Below are 18,283 nucleotides of genomic sequence, written 5' to 3'. Positions count from 1 at the left end.
CACCTCCGGCTATGCTGTCTTCCTGGGGGATAATTTGGTATCCTGGTCGTCCAAACAACAAGCCACTGTGTCCCGCTCCAATGCAGAGGCCGAGTACCGGGCGGTTGCCAATGCAGTGGTCGAGGCACACTGGCTTCGACAGCTACTTCACGAGTTACATGCTCCACCGACTCGGGCTACCCTTGTTTACTGCGACAATGTCAGCGCCGTCTACCTCTCCACGAATCCGGTTCAGCACCAGCGTACCAAACACATCGAGATCGATCTGCACTTTGTTCGGGAGAAGGTCGCTCTTGGTGCCGTTCGAGTTCTCCATGTTCCTACGACGTCACAATTTGCTGACATCTTCACCAAGGGCCTCCCTACTTCGGTTTTCTCCGAGTTTCGTTCCAGTCTCAACGTCCGTTCCACCGACGCTAAGACTGCGGGGGGTGTTAGACTCCTAATTTACCGCCTTGCATGGCGTTGTATTTGTTGCCGCTAATCCCTCCTAACCTCCTGATCCTATTCCTATAAATCGGTGGAGTTTGTTATGGAAGGATACGGCATATATGTACGTACTTCGCATGATCAATGGATGATTGCGTTGAGCCTCATCTCTCTCTCACTTACACATAGTATCTTCAGATATATCTTATTGTCCCTTCTGTAGTCAAGTAAATGAAAAATAATCAGGCTTTTGGGTTTTGAATTCGCGAGGTGAGATGAATAAAGCATAACGAAACGGACTGTTTTCAATTCATATGACAGAAAAACAGTTACCTCGTTAGACATGATAGCAAACAAATACTCTGAAAGCTTTCTGCAATCCCAACAAGTTTATAACAAAGCATGACAACCGTAAATCAGCAACATGACCACGTGAGGACGAGGTTCAGAAGTGAAACAAAACCCGCGCAGAATTTGGCACGAGAAATTCAGTTTTTGATGCTTCTGAGTAAAAAGAACCACACCTTTGGCCTCTTATCTGGCAAACATAAGCCCTGCATCAGGTGATCCAGGAGAAACAGGGATGAGTGGACACTTTCTTGAACAGCATCTAATTGTATTGATCCAGAAGACAGACAATGTAGCAATGGCATGTACAGCAGCTTGAAAGCCTGCAAAGAGCAAACTTCCACACACCATTGTCGTTGGAAGCCTTTGAGAAATTTCAGAGCCACCAACGGAAGTTAGCTCAGATTCAGAATCAGAACACCTATAAGGATACTTGGTTATGCTGCTGGGGTAATGGCAAATATGAGTAGCAGATTCTATGCTCTACCCTACAAGTCAATATCGCCTCCAGCACCAATTACAGGAATTTGGAATTCAAAATGCTCAAAAAAGATAAAAGTTTTCGTATGGCTACTCTTCAAAGACAGACTCAACACCAGAAACATTCTCGAAAGGAAAAATCATCGAATTGAGGGTAATGACTACAATAGTGTTCTCTGCAATCTAAACATTGAGGAGACTGCTTTCCATCTGTTCTTTGAGTGCTCCTTCAGCTCCAGATGCTGGTCTTCGATTAGTATCATTTGGAACCGGTCAGTTGATTTCTTCGAGGAGGCAGCAGGAGCTTTCTAGAACCCTTATTCATGGAGGTTTTTACTATTGCCGCATGGGAGATCTGGAAACAAAGAAATGCAAAAAAAAAAAAAAATTCAACGAGCCAACCCCACTTTTCATAAATAGAAGAGCAGTTTCACCGATTCTTTGCACTTGCAGCTGCACAGAATGAAAGGCATTTTGCACTCCCTCCTATCTCTATGTTTAGCTCCTTTGTATATTTTCTCTCTCTTCTTTGCTTTCTTCTCTCCTTTTTCGCTGAGCCTGCCTATCCTTTTAGGCCTTGTACAGTTTGAACGTTTCATGTTTCTGATTATTTAAAACTAGCAAGGTGGCTCACGATTAATAGCGTGGCTAGACTCGCTACAATATTTTGTTACGATAACTTTTGATTAAAAAAATAGTCTTTTTAGTTTTTTTATGAGGTTAGTGTCATGTAATTACAAAACGCATAAAATTAGAAGAAAAAATAAAAATTATGTTAGTGGAAGGGAAAATTATTTATACTCCAAATTTGTACCTGAATCGTATACATATATTGGTTCGGTTCATATATATTTTGATCAACTGCCATAATTATGTGTCAGGTGTAGGTATCCCAACAAAAATCAGAATATATTTGCCTTGCCTGATGCAGCGACCTTGAAGTGCTTCTTAATCTATTATCTTTGCAAAAAAAAAAATTGTTATAAATTTTAGCTATTGATTACTTGTATTTTACATGAACTCTTTATTTAGGTATTTGATTTTTTCTAAGACTATTTGATATGGATCCTTCTTTTTTCTATTCTAACCCTAATTTTAATTATTATTTATTTTATTTTATTTGGACTCTTTATTTAGATGTTTTGCTTCCAAAACCGTATGGAAATCGAACTGCTAATTTTCCACATCTTTTTATTCTGAATTTACCTATTTATTAATCATATTTGGTATGGATTCTTTGGTTTAATCTAGACGGTTAGATGTTCATAACTATAAGTGATTTAGAATATTTTTTTTAAAAAAAAATTAACATAATAATTTTGTGATCTTGAGAGCGAATATGATGTCTCCTTTTCTCTCTTAAGTATTAAGATAATAGATAACCATGAGTAGAGGAATAAAAAAAAGACTGCAAAGAGACTGCTTAATTTAGCATGACTCGGAGGGTATGCAACACCTCGGAAGGCAATACAGTGAAATCTGATGTGCTAGTAGAAACGTGTGCTCAGCAATTCACCCAGTAATCAATGCACATATTTCCCGTCAATTTTGACCTTTAGCTTGCTTGCTAGCATCCTGCATTGCTCAGATAGCTCATCGCTGCACCAGTTAACATCCAACTCTTCCAGCGTAGGTGGGAGGCCCATTTGTGGCAGTCTTGCGATCTTCCGGCCATTTACGATCTTCAACCTCTTGAGGGAGGCAAGGCTGTGCAGACCCGCGGGAAGATCTGCGAGTTTGTAGCAACAATGAAATTGGAGCTCTTGCAGGGACGCGAGGAGCTGAAGCGCTCTCTCTTGCTCATCTGTTAGTTTCGTCACTTCGCTTGTCACAGCTGTTAGTTGGAGGGAGGTGAGTTGCTTGCAGAATGACTTGGTAAGGAAAGAGTAGTCATCGATCTGAAGCGTTTCCAGTCGAGGGCACAGCTCATAGCCCTGCCTTGACAGATGCTCCAAACACGGAGGTAAACCAGGGCAGCGGAATAATGCCAAAGACCTGAGACCGCCGAGGGATTGCAAGCCCTCTACCGCGGTGAGCGATTCACAACTTTCAATCTTCATCTTTTCCAGTGCTGTGCAGAAATCCAAGCCCTCTAGCGCGGTGAGCGAATTACAACGACTAATATCCAATTCCTCCAGTGCTGTGCAGGAATCCAGCTGTAGACATTTCAATCTTGGGCTGTTGCATACTGTTAATTTTTTGAGGCGAGTCATATTCCCTGGAAAGCAGAGCTGCAGCGTTTCGGGGGAATGAGGGATTTCCAGGGAATGGATGATCCCAAGTAATATCGCAAGTTTACAAAGTGAATCCGGGAGAAGCCATCTTTCGCTTGCGTGGTCGTTGTTTTCGGCTTTACAGACCAATGACGAGATAAGCTTGGGGCAGCCCCAAATTGATAGCTCCTCAAGGGAGGTGAATCTAACGAAGCCATCCTTGCTCCCGTAAAATGTTGGATCACCGCAATTGGAAATAGTCATATTCTTGAGAGAGGAGATGATATTTGATGGAACGCACAAGAGTCCATTTGAAGCTGAGCTTGTCGATGCATCATATGGATTTCCTGATGATGAAGCCTCCGGAGATGAGATCAGATTTGGTAGGCTACTTTCTTCCTTTTCCAACAATAGCCCTCTCAGGTGACAGAACGCTAAATGTAATTCCTCAAGGGCCTGTACCTGTTGAAGCATCCAAGATAGCCAGCTCCACTTTATTTTACAACCAACGATCGTAAGATGCTTGAGAGATGGAGGGACAGTGAAAGCCATGTCTTCATCGGTATCCTCTGGAAAATCATGTGAATTGAACATTTTTCTGCGGTATATTGCCAACCGCTTTAAGTTGATGAATTGCCTGAAACCCTCGGATATAGTAAATGATAGATTTCGGCATCCTTCTAGTATCAAGTGAGATAGGAACGCCAAGTTATGGAATGCCAAAACATTGTGATCCAGTTTATCCAGAGAACCAATTATTAATGTTTCCCTTGATGATCCTTCCATTTTCGGAAGCTTTGGAACTCCGCGAATGGATAATTGAACAATAGCATTTGAAGGTGGCAGAGGATATGCTACCGTTAAATAAGGACAATCATGGATGGTAAGCTCGCTAAGACAGGACAACAATGACTTCTTCTCGATTTTGTGTTTCTCGCAGCTCTCGAAGAGAGGAAAGGCCTTCAGTAAGTGGCATCTCTGGATATTCAGTACCCTTAAACTAGAGTTCAAATCCCTCACGGAATTGCATGAACATCTCTCCAACTTTGGCATTTCAATCAGCACAAGCTCCTCCAACGAAGGAATCGATACTTCTATAACTTTCTGCATTTTCCTTAACTTCAACTTTGTAAGAAACGAAAGCCTCCCTAGAGATGGGAGTTTTTCCCACTCTCCACAATCCTCTAGATGAAGCGTTTGCAAACACCTAACTGAAGTGGCTAGCCAAGCAGGGGAGGTAGCACCACTGTACCCAGAAATTTGAAGATGCTTTAGGTTGTGATGTGGTTCAAGACCCTCAAGCACCTCTCTTGCTGTGTCTACAAAATGTTCAGAACTTTGGTCGTTGTTAATATCATCCATTGGCCAGCTGTTCTCTTCTGTTTCTATGTCTATAAAAGGTTCAGAATCTGGACCAGCATCATACATTGCAAGGTTCTCCTCTTCTGATTCTGTGTCCCCAGAAGGTTCAAAGCTTGTGTCACTAGCATATCCATCATGTGACAAAGTAACCTTCCAAGAAAAGTGCACCTTTTTCAAGTGTTGTTTATCTCTCAGTTTAGCCCCATAAGCCTCGGCACTACTGACATTTTCGAGTTGAAACACATCAAGTTGTACAAGCTTGTTCATGGATTGAAGTTGTGTTATTTCAGAGCAGCTGGAATTTTGATCCGTGAAATTAGGCACATCTTGATGATTGTTCATTTCACCAACACTAGTAACAGAAGAGCGTGCTCCCTTTGTCACTACAAGATACCTCGTGCTGACAAGATCATTCATACCATGAACTATAGTTGGGTGTCCGGCATCTAATACTTCAAGATTGTAAAACTTGCTCAGAGATATAGGCAAAATATCTTCACCAATAAATTCGTTCTTAAGTTTTAGGTAGCGAAGATGGGAACAATTTACCAAACTGCGCAGGAAGGAAACAAATTCAGCGTTAGTTGCAGAGATTTGCAGCAAACGTAAATTTCCAGCCTCTTTGAACATATTCTGGAATTCCTCAAGAAAAGAGGGGTCATAATGGTCAACTATCAACAACAAGGACCTCAGCTGTCTCATAGATTTAATTCGCCGCAGTTTTTTATTAATACATGCAGAATCAGTAACTATTGATAGATGGCGCACAGTTGGTAAGATTTCTTCACTGTCCCAGCCATCTATAGTCCCAAATTCAGCTCTTGAAACCTTCCAAGCTAAATCATGCATAAGACCATGCATGACAAAGCATTCCTGAGAATACCGCTTACATTTGACTTGCTCAAACAAGCTCGAGTCCATCAAATCAGCCAAATAGCTATTCCCTGTGTCCTCTAAACTTTTACTGGTATTGCCACTATCCACAAATCCTTGTGAAATCCAAATTCGGACTAACTCCGCTCCACAAAAGTGATGATCCTTGGGGAACAGACAACAATACCTGAAGCAATGTTGTAAGTGGTCAGGTAGGTAATCATAGCTAAGCTTCAAAGCAGGCATGATGCCTCCATTGAGTTTTAGGGATTTCCAATTTTCATTTTTTAGAATGTTACTCCAATGGTCAATGGTAAGATGCTCTCTTAATAGCATCCCTGCAGTTTCTGCTGCTAATGGGTTACCCTGTAACTTCTCTGCTATTTGCCGACGGATGATGTTTAGACTTGGATGTCCTTCATATTTGTCATCACCAAATGCACATGCTCTAATTAATAACCAGAAATCATCATCCTGCAAACCACCTAACTTAATCGGTTCAACTGTGCATATCCTTTTTGCAATAGACAATTGTCTAGTGGTCACAATAATAACATTGCCCTTCGCATTGTCAGACTTCAAAGGAGCCAACAGTTTGTTCCATGTGTGCTCATCCATGTTGCCCCAGACATCATCCAAAATAAGTAGAAACCTATTTGATGTGACATGACTCTCCAAGATCTCCTGAAGTTTGGCCAAGCTGCTTATTCCTTCATGCTTTTCTTTAGAAACAAAGTCTAACATCTCCCTTGTGAGTCTCACTTCATCTACATTGTTAGACACCCAAGCCCATATCCTGTGGTCAAACTGGCTTTTCACAGTTGGGTCATTGTATATGTGTTGAGCAAGAGCTGTCTTCCCGATTCCTCCAATGCCTACAATAGGCAAAACAAGTACACTTTCAGATTTGTCTTCTGTCATCAGCTTCATGATGGAGTCCTTCTCAGCAAGTCTCCCATACATTTTGCGTTGAACAAGACTTGATGTTCTTCGGCGCGGATCTGCAGCTGTGTTCTTACAGACATTCGTACTTGCAACGGAGTCTGATCCATATAGCTTCTGAACCTCACTGATAGCCTCTTTTAACTGATTGGTCGTTTGTTCGATTCTATTGCAGAATTCGGCCTTGTTCCAGGGGTTTTTGTTAGCTGCCGTGTTGTGTGCTGACGCCTCATCAATTCTCTTTCTTTTTCTGCTGTCTGAATCATGAATCGAAACAGTGGCCCCATTTTGTGCACCATCACCGGCACTACAGGAGGAAAATGATAGTTGGCTGGTTATTAAAAGTTTATAACCGAATTTCAGAGCAGCATTGGCTGGCATAGTTTAAATAAAAAAAATCAATTGCTTTTATAGGGGAAAAAAAACTTTTACGCATATCTTAAGGTGATGTTTTCGTGCTGCTTTTTGGACGTGAGACGATGGGGATGATCTAGCTGTTGTGATGAGTAATTGTTAACAAGTGTAATTGGTTGAGATTGTGTTTAGGTTTGAGCGCACTGAACGGTGTATGCGAGATGAGTGATGTTTGTGCATGGATGTATTGTGCTGGGGTCCTTCGTTGGAATAAAAACATTGCAAGTTCATTATTTTTGTGCTGCGGCAATACAAGGATATGAATTCTGCATGGATCGTCAAGCTAAGTAATACCTTGGGTTCGGCGTTTGTTCGATCGCTGCACGTTTTCTCTTGCAACTGTCACTCTTGAGATGATTGTGCAGGACTGAGGTCCCTTTACTAGTCTCGCATCTAACCACTGTGTGGCAGTGGATACACTCGGCTTTCACCGGCTTTCCGTCAGCGTCTTCTGTAACACGAAACTCTCCCCACGCCTTGGATCGTTTTTTGACACCGCTGCTACTCATCGTGTCCGGATTATACCTCGATCCATCTGCTTGCTCTGCTCCATGTCCGTCCGTGCTTTCGGGCTCAGTAGCACAAGCAGTCGGATCTGCACCAAGAAAAGGGAAATTAATACCGTGGTGCCAGGCGCGTTTATTATATCGCAAGGCAAGGATCGATGTATATATACCTCCTTCGACCTGGTGTTTGAGCCTGTAGTAGTCGAGCTCGTCGACCACGTCGTCAGCATCATACATCAGCTCCTTGAGACGGCCGAGGGATCGGGCCAGCGGCTTGTTCCCGGTCAGCCTCCCCTTCCCAGCAGAAACAACCGTCTCGACCCTCTCGATCTCATACCTGAGCTTCTCGGTGTCGTCGGCGAGCCCAACTTGGCGAAGCCACGCCTCCAGCTTGCCAGCAAGGAGGCTCGCCAGGATGGTTTGCGCCAGCCATAGGATCGCGGCCTCCACGTAGGTGTCCTCTACCGCCTCCATCAGATCCGGCGGAAGCAGTGTTCTTCAGCGGTGGTCGCTGGAGGAAGCAGATGGCGAAGATGGGTAGAAAGTCAATAATGCGGTAGGAAGCGAGTGGAAGGGGTCGACAAGTGGAAGGAAAAAGAAAGGCTCAAAGAAACGCGTAACACGGAAACACCCAAAAATCCAGACGCCTTCCACTGGAACGTGGAGCCCGTGAGCAGCGATGCCAAGTATACATGTTGCTGCATGGGTATGTCGCACTGGAGGGCCACTCCGTCGTGGCGTCGAAGAGAGAAGGTGGGCTCGAGTGGAACTGTGGAAGGGGAGGGGAAGGGAGTGGGGCCTACCAGTCAACGCGAATTAAGCCCAGCCCATTCAAATGCCGAGTTCAACTAAGTTGGGCAGTCCCGGTGAACTGGGCTGGACGACCTGCAATGTGATCCGGTGTTCGGATGGGCTGCACCAGGACTTTTCTAAGTACTATGGAATACGATCGATCAGTAGTTTAGAACTTTAGATAGAGGCATAAAATAGAAAAAAAAAATCGTTTCATTTGTTATAGCAACTTGCTGATGATTCAGGACCAAGCTAAAGAGGATTCTAGTTTGCTACTTCGTTTTCTGACTCTGCTTTCTGAGCCTGAATGGAAAGACGTGTCTTGCTCTGCAAAATGGAACAGAGAAAGTTAAGCTTTTGTGTGTTTTCTCAAGCTGATTTCTGTAATTATCGTGCTGCAGACGGTTGGTGTGATTATCCTACACTGATGTATTCTTTCGTTACAGCACGTCTATTATTCTAAATCTCCTTTGCTCTGCTCCGGCACTGATTTGCTTCAGACAAAACTCTGACTTTGGCGTGTGCTTAAGACAACCGAGCGCGGGAAACCGGAAAAACGATCATCTCGGGCTCCCGAACTCGACATGAATTTCCCGAACCCGAAGTGAAAACCGAGCAAAACTCTGAGTGATGTGACCGGAGACCTAAATGAGCTCCATCCTTTCCAGAAACCAAACCGAACACACGCTGCTGCATATATATTGGATGCGGAGGCTACTTGCTGTATCTACGGTCTACCAAAAGTGTATGCTGCAGATTCCTTCCTTCCCTAACCCCACGATGTGTACTCCCAGTCACAGCTGCAAGAACAACCCACCAATAATCTGCCAGTTAAGGACGCGTATAACGACCGAGAAACCGAAGACTTGACGAACTGATTAAGACACCTTTAATCCGAAACCGAAACCGCACCCCGGCTAGGCATCGATCGCCACGTGGAAGGATATGGAAAGTTTTTATCGGCAAGCCTCGGCCTTTTTTTCTGAATCGTTGCACCGTTGTACGCGTGTATCTGATCGTACACACCACACGAACATCCATCAGCGGAAGCAACTGCGTTTTGTGCTGCCAATTCCGATTTCTGTATGGCAAACCATAAAGTATCATTACAAAAATTCTACTTTCCCATATCCTAAATATTGAACATGCGAGTTACATTTTTGCAAAATTTCAGCATTAACGTGTCTCTAAAAAATTACCAGCTCATACCAGTGCATGAGTTGATCAATCGACTAGTTAGTACTAACACAGACGAAATATTTTTACAACAAGCGTCACCCAAATGGTTGTTGATTTGCGCAAATGGCGATGCGACGAAATGTTCTGAGGATGTACTTCAATTCCATCAACAAACTCGTCCATAATTACATACCGGTAGTTCAACACGACACAGCAGCCTGTCATACTGAATTACATGCATTAGTCTCTTCTTAAGATGATCAGTAGAAATTCAAACTAACCAGCTAGCTCCACATACAGGGAACATCTCTGCCTCGCGTATTGAGATCTACAAAAACTAGCAGCCTGCTCGCTGGTCCATCCCAATTCTTGACAGAACCAGATATAATTTGGTTCAATCTCATCATATTGGTCTGGTCTGTTTATCATATCAGAGGCTGAGAAGCGAGAGAGTGGTGCTTTATTGTTGTCACAGAGCATATTTGCATGGTGAACAATCAAATTTGGATAATCTTATTTGAACCAATTTGTTATGAAAAGCATATCCTATCTTCAATTCTATATATATATCCTTCTGTTGTCAAGAAAAAGAAAAATAATCAGCCTTTCAAGTTTCGAATATTTTCTGGCTTTGTTTTCTGAACCTGAATGAAAAGATGTGTCTTGCTCTGCAAAATGGAAGAGAGAAAGTCAAGCTTTTGTGTGTATTTCTCTGGTTGATTTCTGTAATTATCGTTATCGAAGCGGTTGGTGTAATTATCTGACACTGATGTATTCTTTCCTTATAGCACGTCAATTGTTCTAAATTATCGCCTTTGCTCTGCTTCGGCCCTGATTTTCAACGAGAGAAGTAAACAATGGACGAAATTATAACTGATCCATTAGTGAAAAGAGATGTAAACATACAAGACAAACAACATGAGAAAAAAAACTTTCTCATTTAATAGTAACATTACAAAATAATAACCTATACCTCATATAGAGAACAGATTACAAAAGGAAGAAACATCTTATGGTCACTCACAAAGCACAACTGAATTTCGGTACACGCTCACAATAAATATGTGAAATCAATATTCAATACATATAACGTACAACAATAGCTATTAGCCTACGACTAACTACTACTATTTCATAATGACAAAGCCTCCAAGCCCAGCCACAAGGACAATGGGTAAAATGGAAACCCACATGATTGTCATACCGATGGAGCGCCGATCAGTTAGATTGCCTGACACATAGAATCCTGTAGACACCTCCATAAATCCAAAAATAATTACGGCAACGAGAATGTCGTAATATAAGTAGAAGGGCGTCTTACCATGGTCAAGAAAGATACCTCCCGGAGCCTTGAAAATGGCGAGTGCTAGCGCCGCCGCAGCTTGGACGACTCCGCTCGAGATCAGAGCCGCCGGCAGCTTCTCCCCGTTGCGGCAGGCCTCTGAGATCAAGCGCACCATGCTGATGAGGACAGCCAGGAGCTCCATCACTTGTATCTCTGCTAGTGTGTCAGAGCAGCAGCTCTCGATTTGAGCTTGGAGAACGGTGGTGGGAGAGGTGGGGAGCTCTGGTTGTTTTGCTTCCGGGGATGAACACGCGCTGCTGCATATATAAGGCACTGGATGCTGACTACTTCACTTTGGTTTCCCGGCCCCATCGTGGTTGCGCGAAAGATGCAGAACACTGCTGTTGTCAGCCTTCGAAAGCATGTGCTCTCGCGTTTTAATTAACTGCTGATTCCTACTTCACTTTGGCGTGTGCGACAAACAAGACAACCGACTGACCGAGCACGGGAAACCGGAAAACCGAGCATCTCGGATTCCCGAACCCGAAATAAAAACCATCATTAAAAAATTCTACTTTTCCATATCCTAAATATTGAACATGCGAGTAACATTTTTGAAAATTTTCAACATTAACGTATCTTTAAAAAATTACTAGCTCATATAAGTGTACGGATTTATCGACTAGTTAGTACTAATACAGATGAAATATTTTTATGAGAAGCATCACCCAAATGGTTGTTGATTAAATGGCGATGCGACGAAATATTCTGAGGATGTCCGTCAATTCCATCAACAAACTCGTCCATTATTACATACCAGTAGTTCAACACAACACAGCAGCCTATCATGCTAAATTACATGCATTAGTGGCTTCTTAAGATGATCAGTAGAAAATCAAACTAACCACATACTGGGACCATCTCAGGCTCGCGTATTGAGATCTACAAAAACTAGCAGCCTACTCGCTAGTCACAGAGCATTTTTGCATGGTCAACAATCAAATCTTATATTTACTAATTGAAGGCTCTTTTTGATGCCTTCATATTAATTCTAAAAAAATCATAGAAATTCATATAAAAAAACAAAATATCCAACCGTCGAATTGATTGATTGATTAACTGTAACTATAGATCAATAAACAGACGAAATGATATAGAAGATTAAAAAACAAATCATAGAGTCCAGCCCCAGGATTAATTCTTGTCTTGCCTTTTCTTCTTTTTTTTTGGTTGTAGATACCGTTTGTCCAACCAGGTTACATCAGCAAACTCTAACTTAGTTACGTTAGCAATCAACACACTTTTCCAAATCAATTAAAATATATCAATTAAATATGCGTGTAATCAAACATTAAAAAATTAAAACAATATTATGAATAAAAATTATATTTATATTTTACCTTCCAATATTTAAATATAAATAGCTGATTTATCTTAGCATATAACCGTTATTAACACAAATATCTATAATTCAACCATAAGCTAAATTTCTAGCCTGTTCAGTCGCACAAGTTGATGCGCTAGTTTGGATAATCTTATTTGAACCAATTTGTTATGAAAAGCACATCCTATTCAGGTGTATATATATCCTTCTGTTGACAAGAAAAAGAAAAATAATCAGCCTTTCGAGTTTCGAATTTTTTCTGGCTTTGTTTTCTGAACCTGAATGGAAAGATGTGTCTTGCTCTGCAAAATAGAAGAGAGGAAGTCAAGCTTTTGTGTGTGTTTCTCTGGCTGATTTTGTAATTATCGTGCTTGAAGCGGTTGGTGTAATTATCCGACACTGATGTATTCTTTCCTTATAGCACGCCTATTGTTCTAAATTATATCCTTTGCTCTGCTTCGGTCCTGATTTTCAGCGGGAGAAGTAAACAATGGACAAAAATATAACCGATTCATTAGTAAACAGAGATGTAAAAATACAAGACAAACCACATTAGAACCCAAAAATTTTCTTTCTCATTTAATAGTTATATTACAACATAATAACCTGAACCTCAGATAAAGACCAGACTACAAGAGGAAGAAGCATCTCATGGTCACTCACACAACACAACTGAATTTTGATACACGTCTACAACTAACTAATACTATTTCACGATGACAAAGCCTCCAAGCCCAGCCACAAGGACAATGGGTAAAATGGAAACCCACAGGATCGTCATACTGATGGCGCGCCGATCAGTTAGGTCGCCGGACACATAGAAACCCACAGATGTCTCCATAAATCCAAAGATAATTACGGCAACAAGAATGCCGTAATATAAGTATAAGGACGCCTTGCCATGGTCGAGAAAGATACCTGGCGGAGACCTATAGATGATGAGTGCGAGCGCCGCCGCAGCTTGGACGACTCCGCTCGAGATCAGAGCCGCCGGCAGCTTCTCCCGATTGCGGTAGGTCTCTGGGATCAAGCTCTCCATGTTGATGCGGACAGGCAGGAGCTCCATCTCTTGTATCTCTGTTAGTGTGACAGAGGAGCGGCTCTCAACGCTACGATGGTGGTGCGAGAGGTAGGGGAGTGCAGGCGCTTTATATACAGGCAGCTGATTTTTTTTTTTAACATGCCTCCTTCACTTTGGCGTGTGCTTAAGACAATAAGACAACCGACTGACCGAGCACGGGAAATCGGAAAACCGAGCATCTCGATTCCCCGAACCCGAAGTGATTTTTATTTTTTCACTTCGTCTTCGTGGTTGCGCGCGCAACTCTGAGCGCGACCGATTGATGTGACCGGAGACCTAAATGATCTCCTTCATTCTGCGAATAAATGAGCTGCACGATTTTTTTTTTCAAACTTTCTCTTCATAAATTTTTGCATTTTTCCCTATTTTTTACAAAAATAATTCACTCTACTAATTGCTCTGTATATATGCGTCCTTAACATTTGCTCTTTTTGTTGGGTTTCTTAAATTAGTTCCTCTGAGAGTTGAGATAGAGAGACCTTGTATCCTTTCTTTTGTTGGACACGACATTTCGTTCATGGAAATACCATAACTTTCAAATATTATGGGAACTAGGACGCGTATAATGACTGAGAAACCGAAGACTTAACCAAAACCCGAACGCTGTTATTACCGTTCTGGCAACCTTTTCACACCAACCTCTGTAGTCAAACGGAGGCAGATGCATGCATCAGTCAAGTAACAAAGATGACGAACTGATTAAGACATCTTTAATCCGAAACCGAAACCGAAACCGCATCCGAGCTCCGTATCGATCGCGACGTGGCAATATAGACCATCTCGACTTTGTGATAAAAGGCTGGCATGGAAAGTTTTTATCGGCAAGCCTACCTCAGCTTGCAAGCGATATGTTTTCCCCCCTCTTATAAAGAGAAATTCTTTGTTATTCTCGATTATCTCGTTCATCTGTTTCAGTCATGATTCTGAGCACGATATAAAATAAGAGTAGTCAAAGGTACAACTGATACCTTCATTATGCTCGTAGGAGGGACAGATACAGCATTTCTAACTTGAGACACGAAAACACAAGACAAACCACACCGATTCATATATCAAACCACATCAGAATCCAAAAAAAATCCCTTGAATGGTCTCAGCATAGTAACCAAATCTCACACACAGACCAGACTACAAGTGGAAACGCATGAAACCTCAACCTCACATCACAGCAACAAATGAACTTCGTTCTCTTTCTAAAAAAAAAAAAACAAAAAAAAACTGAACTTCGGTTTGCCATCACAACACGATGCAAAATTAATACAGGCAACAGAGGCTGGTACTAGCCTACTGGAGTACTATTTCAGGATGACCAAACCCCCAAGCCTGCGAACAATTTCGTCAAAAAAGTGAAGCGAACACATATTACAACAGCGATAGGCATTTTTTACCCAAACCGAAACCGAAACCGAACCCGATCAATTTTGTCAAAAATGCTCTTGGAGAACTCCCTATTAGAGTTCAAGGCAAAGGCAACTGCAGGAATAGTAAAAGGAGTAAACACATACTAGTATTAGAAAACCGAAACCGAAACCGAACGATGATGTGCATCTCTCTGAGCTCGATCCCTGTGTGAACCACCGCTGTCAGCCTTCGTAAGTATATGCACTCGTTAGAAAGTACTAACAAGTAGCAACAATAACAACCAAAGTCTAATTCAGCTCACCTTGAGATTTATTGGAGGGCTAAAATAATTGGTAGATGATAAAACGCAGGTGTGTAATGTTCCATGATCAACGAGACGTCAATTCTTGCCTGTCTGAAACTTACCTCTGCTTGCAAGCGATATGATTTCTTTAGTATATAAAAGGAAACAAGCCCATTCGGATATGATTCAGACCTTGATAGGTAAAATATGATTGAGCCAAGATAGAACAAATGCCTTTTTATCCTCTTGTAGAAGAGACAAGTGCAGCATTTGTGACGAGAGATACGCAAACACAAGGCACACCACATCCGAACCCAAATATTTTTCTCTAGAATAATTATTACAGCATAATAACCCAAACCTGACATACAGACCGCACTACAATTGGAGGAAACACCTGAAACCTCATGCTCACACAGCACAACTGAATTTTGCTTTACACTAACAAGTCACAACAGTATGAGAAATTGGTAAGTAAAACTGAATTCAGAATACAACATGCAACTGCGGCTGCGACTAACTACTATTTCAGGATGCCAAAGCCTCCAAGCCCAGCCACAAGAACTATTGGTAAGATCGAAATCCACATGATTGTCTTCCCGACGGCGCGGCGGCCGACCAGGTCACCGGACACCCAAAAGCCGGCAGACGCCTCCGCGAATCCGAAGATCACCACGGCGATGAGAATGCTGTAGTACAGGTAGAAGGGCGCCTTGCCGTGGTGCAGAAAAATACCTCCGGGAGCCTTGAAGATTGAGAGTGCGAGCGCTGCCACGGCTTGGACGATGCCGCTTGTGATCAGGGCCGCTGGCAGCTTCTCCACGTTGCGGAGGGCCTGGGAGATCAGGTCGACGATCTTCATGAGGGCAGCCAGGAGGTCCATTTCTAGTAGATACTAGAGCGTGCTTGTGGTGTATCAGAGAACGGGTTTGGCTTGAGCTTGGAGAATGGTGGTGGGAGAGGTAGGGAGCTGCTGCCTTCATGGAGGCTGATGCTCTGCCGGTATATATAGACTGGCAGAATCCGAAGAACAAACCGAACCCGAACGATAAGCGTTAGCGTTAGCGTTTTGCAGTGCAGGACACATGGATGATAGTCAAGTCAACTGAAAGTCTCTCTGAACGAACGATAGCAACGTGAGCATGTCCTGGCTTAAACCGAACCGAACCGAACCGAACCGAACCGAACCAAACTGAACCGAACCGAACCCGAGCAATGTCATCCGGGTTTGCCCCTCTTGTCCAAATAGAACCTACGAAGGTCAAAAAAGCGCATAGTCACTCACGCAAGTGGAGCAATAATAAATGATAAGCAAAGCACTGGTAGCAGCAGGATTAGTGATTAGTTGTCCTGTTCTCTCCATCACGCAGAAACCGAACCCGGACCCTTGCTATCATCCCTCATAACCTATAAACTTGTTAGGGGGAAGAAGCAGAAGAGCAATGACAAAGTATAATTAGGTTTTATTTTAAGATGGAAAAGCCCATTGTTAAGTCATTCAACCATGCCCGTAGTCTGATTTTCACATTAAATTCAAAAGCATTTTACATTTGATCACTTGTAAATACTCCTTTCGTTCAAAAATAGTAGGCGTATTTTTTTAAGGCTCGATCTTCGAAGTTGAATTTTGATTAAGATTTTTTTACAAAATATATCATTTATAGCTACAAAACCTATACAGTGTGAAATTATTTTGAATTGTGAATCTAATTGTATAATTTTTATACGCTAGTCATTTTTATAATTTAATTAAATGTTAATTAAAGTATAAAAAATTTATTTTTAAAAAAAAAATACGTCTACTGTTTCCGAAGTACATCATTTTGAGAGGAACTAGGACGCGAATGACACTGAGTCCGAAAATCCGAAGACAAAAACCGTTCCTGATTCCCTAACAGTATCATAGCGGGTCTCTCACATATTGGATTGCGTTTTCTACGAAGCTGCCTTTTCTCTCAAGTCGAGACACGCAAGGTCCCGGGGCGCTAATTAAAAAAATAACGAATGAGCTAATGCAACAGTAGCAGCCGCCGATGTCAAGATCGATCTCCAGATATGGATGTCAAAGCGTAGGATCTAGAGTGACGATAAGAGAAGATGAATAGAGTGTAAATAATCTTTTTTGAAATTTTGATAATTTTTTTTATTTAATTACCTAACGTATCTCAAAATTCAAACGAAAGCAAATCACTCAGAGAGAAAGATCAAGAAGAAGAAATACTGAGGCAATATAACTCCACAGAAGGTATATAAACCCTAAGTTCTATTCAAAATCATTCCATATATCTTAGTACTCAAAAACTCACAACTTGCAAGAAACAAAAAGAGAAACACCGGGCGAAGACGATCTTTAGGTTGATGGTACATAGGCAAGAGAATTCAAGATCTCATCACATATGCATGTGTCGGTGTATTGGGAACCAGGGGTCCCTGAGTCCCGAGACCGGGCCGGCCATCCGTCACGTGTCACCATCCCGCGAGGTCCACCCTGCAGGATAAGAAGAAACTAAGTCCCGGGAGAAGGTGCTCGGGGCCGCAGCCTCTGGTTCCCGAGCACCCCAGTTCCCCGATGATCCGCAGAGTCCAAGTACCGGGAAGGAAGTGCTCGGAAGGGTTCTCACTTACCCCCGAGTACTGTAGTCCCCCGATGATCCGAACAGCCAAGTGCTCGGGAGAGAGTGCTCGGGGCTGCGCGTGGCAGCCCCCGAGGACTCGGTTCCCCGAAGGTCTCCCCCAAGTGCTCGGGAGAGAGTGCTCGGGGTTGCACGTGGCAGCCCCCGAGGACTCGGTTCCCCGAAGGTCTCCCCCAAGTGCTCGGGAGAGAGTGCTCGGGGTTGCACGTGGCAGCCCCCGAGGACTCGGTTCCCCGAATGTCTCCCCCAAGTGCTCGGGAGAGAGTGCTCGGGGCTGCACATGGCAGCCCCCGAGGACTCGGTTCCCCGAAGGTCTCCCCCAAGTGCTCGGGAGAGAGTGCTCGGGGCTGCACGTGGCAGCCCCCGAGGACTCGGTTCTCCGAAGGTCTCCCCCCAAGTGCTCGGGGCTGCACGTGGCAGCCCCCGAGGACTCGGTTCCCCGAAGGTTCGCGCAAGATCGTCCGACGACCCGAAGGGTCCCATCGTCGGGGTGTCAGCCAGTCAAATGCCCAATGCCGCATTTAATAGGCACGCGCGGCCTGACATCCTAACATTCTCAGCTGCCCACGCCCTAGTGTCAGACCCTGCCATGCTTTGGCAGGGGGCGTGGGTCCATTAAATGCACGGGTCCCGTCCCGTTTCATCCGGGTGCCTCGGGATAACGTTGCCAGAATCGAAGCGCTCCGCCTGCCACCCTGCCCTGGCAGAAGAACAAGA

The 18,283-nt window shown here is 43.2% G+C and overlaps 3 protein-coding genes across 5 annotated transcripts in view; all 3 read right to left on the bottom strand.

Annotated features, from left to right (window-relative positions):
• LOC133925008 (putative disease resistance protein RGA1) overlaps positions 1-18,283 on the bottom strand; it is a 69,814-nt gene that overhangs the window by 11,928 nt on the left and 39,603 nt on the right. The gene's annotated exons all lie outside the window — the stretch shown is intronic.
• LOC133925010 (putative disease resistance protein RGA4) lies at positions 2,646-8,158 on the bottom strand. Its single transcript, XM_062370807.1, has 3 exons — positions 7,738-8,158; positions 7,356-7,656; positions 2,646-6,954 (listed from the first exon to the last, which is right to left on the bottom strand). Exons 1-3 carry the CDS (start codon positions 8,039-8,041, stop codon positions 2,781-2,783), a joined length of 4,779 nt encoding a protein of 1,592 aa, XP_062226791.1. The 5' UTR covers positions 8,042-8,158; the 3' UTR covers positions 2,646-2,780.
• On the bottom strand, positions 15,283-16,085 carry LOC133923660 (uncharacterized). The gene has a single exon (XM_062368948.1). The coding sequence runs from the start codon at positions 15,814-15,816 to the stop codon at positions 15,457-15,459; it is 360 nt and encodes a 119-aa protein (XP_062224932.1). The 5' UTR covers positions 15,817-16,085; the 3' UTR covers positions 15,283-15,456.

Source organism: Phragmites australis, chromosome 7 (assembly GCF_958298935.1).
Source record: "Phragmites australis chromosome 7, lpPhrAust1.1, whole genome shotgun sequence".
NCBI classification, from domain to species: Eukaryota; Viridiplantae; Streptophyta; class Magnoliopsida; order Poales; family Poaceae; genus Phragmites; species Phragmites australis.
This window is presented reverse-complemented; position numbering and strand designations above follow the sequence as displayed.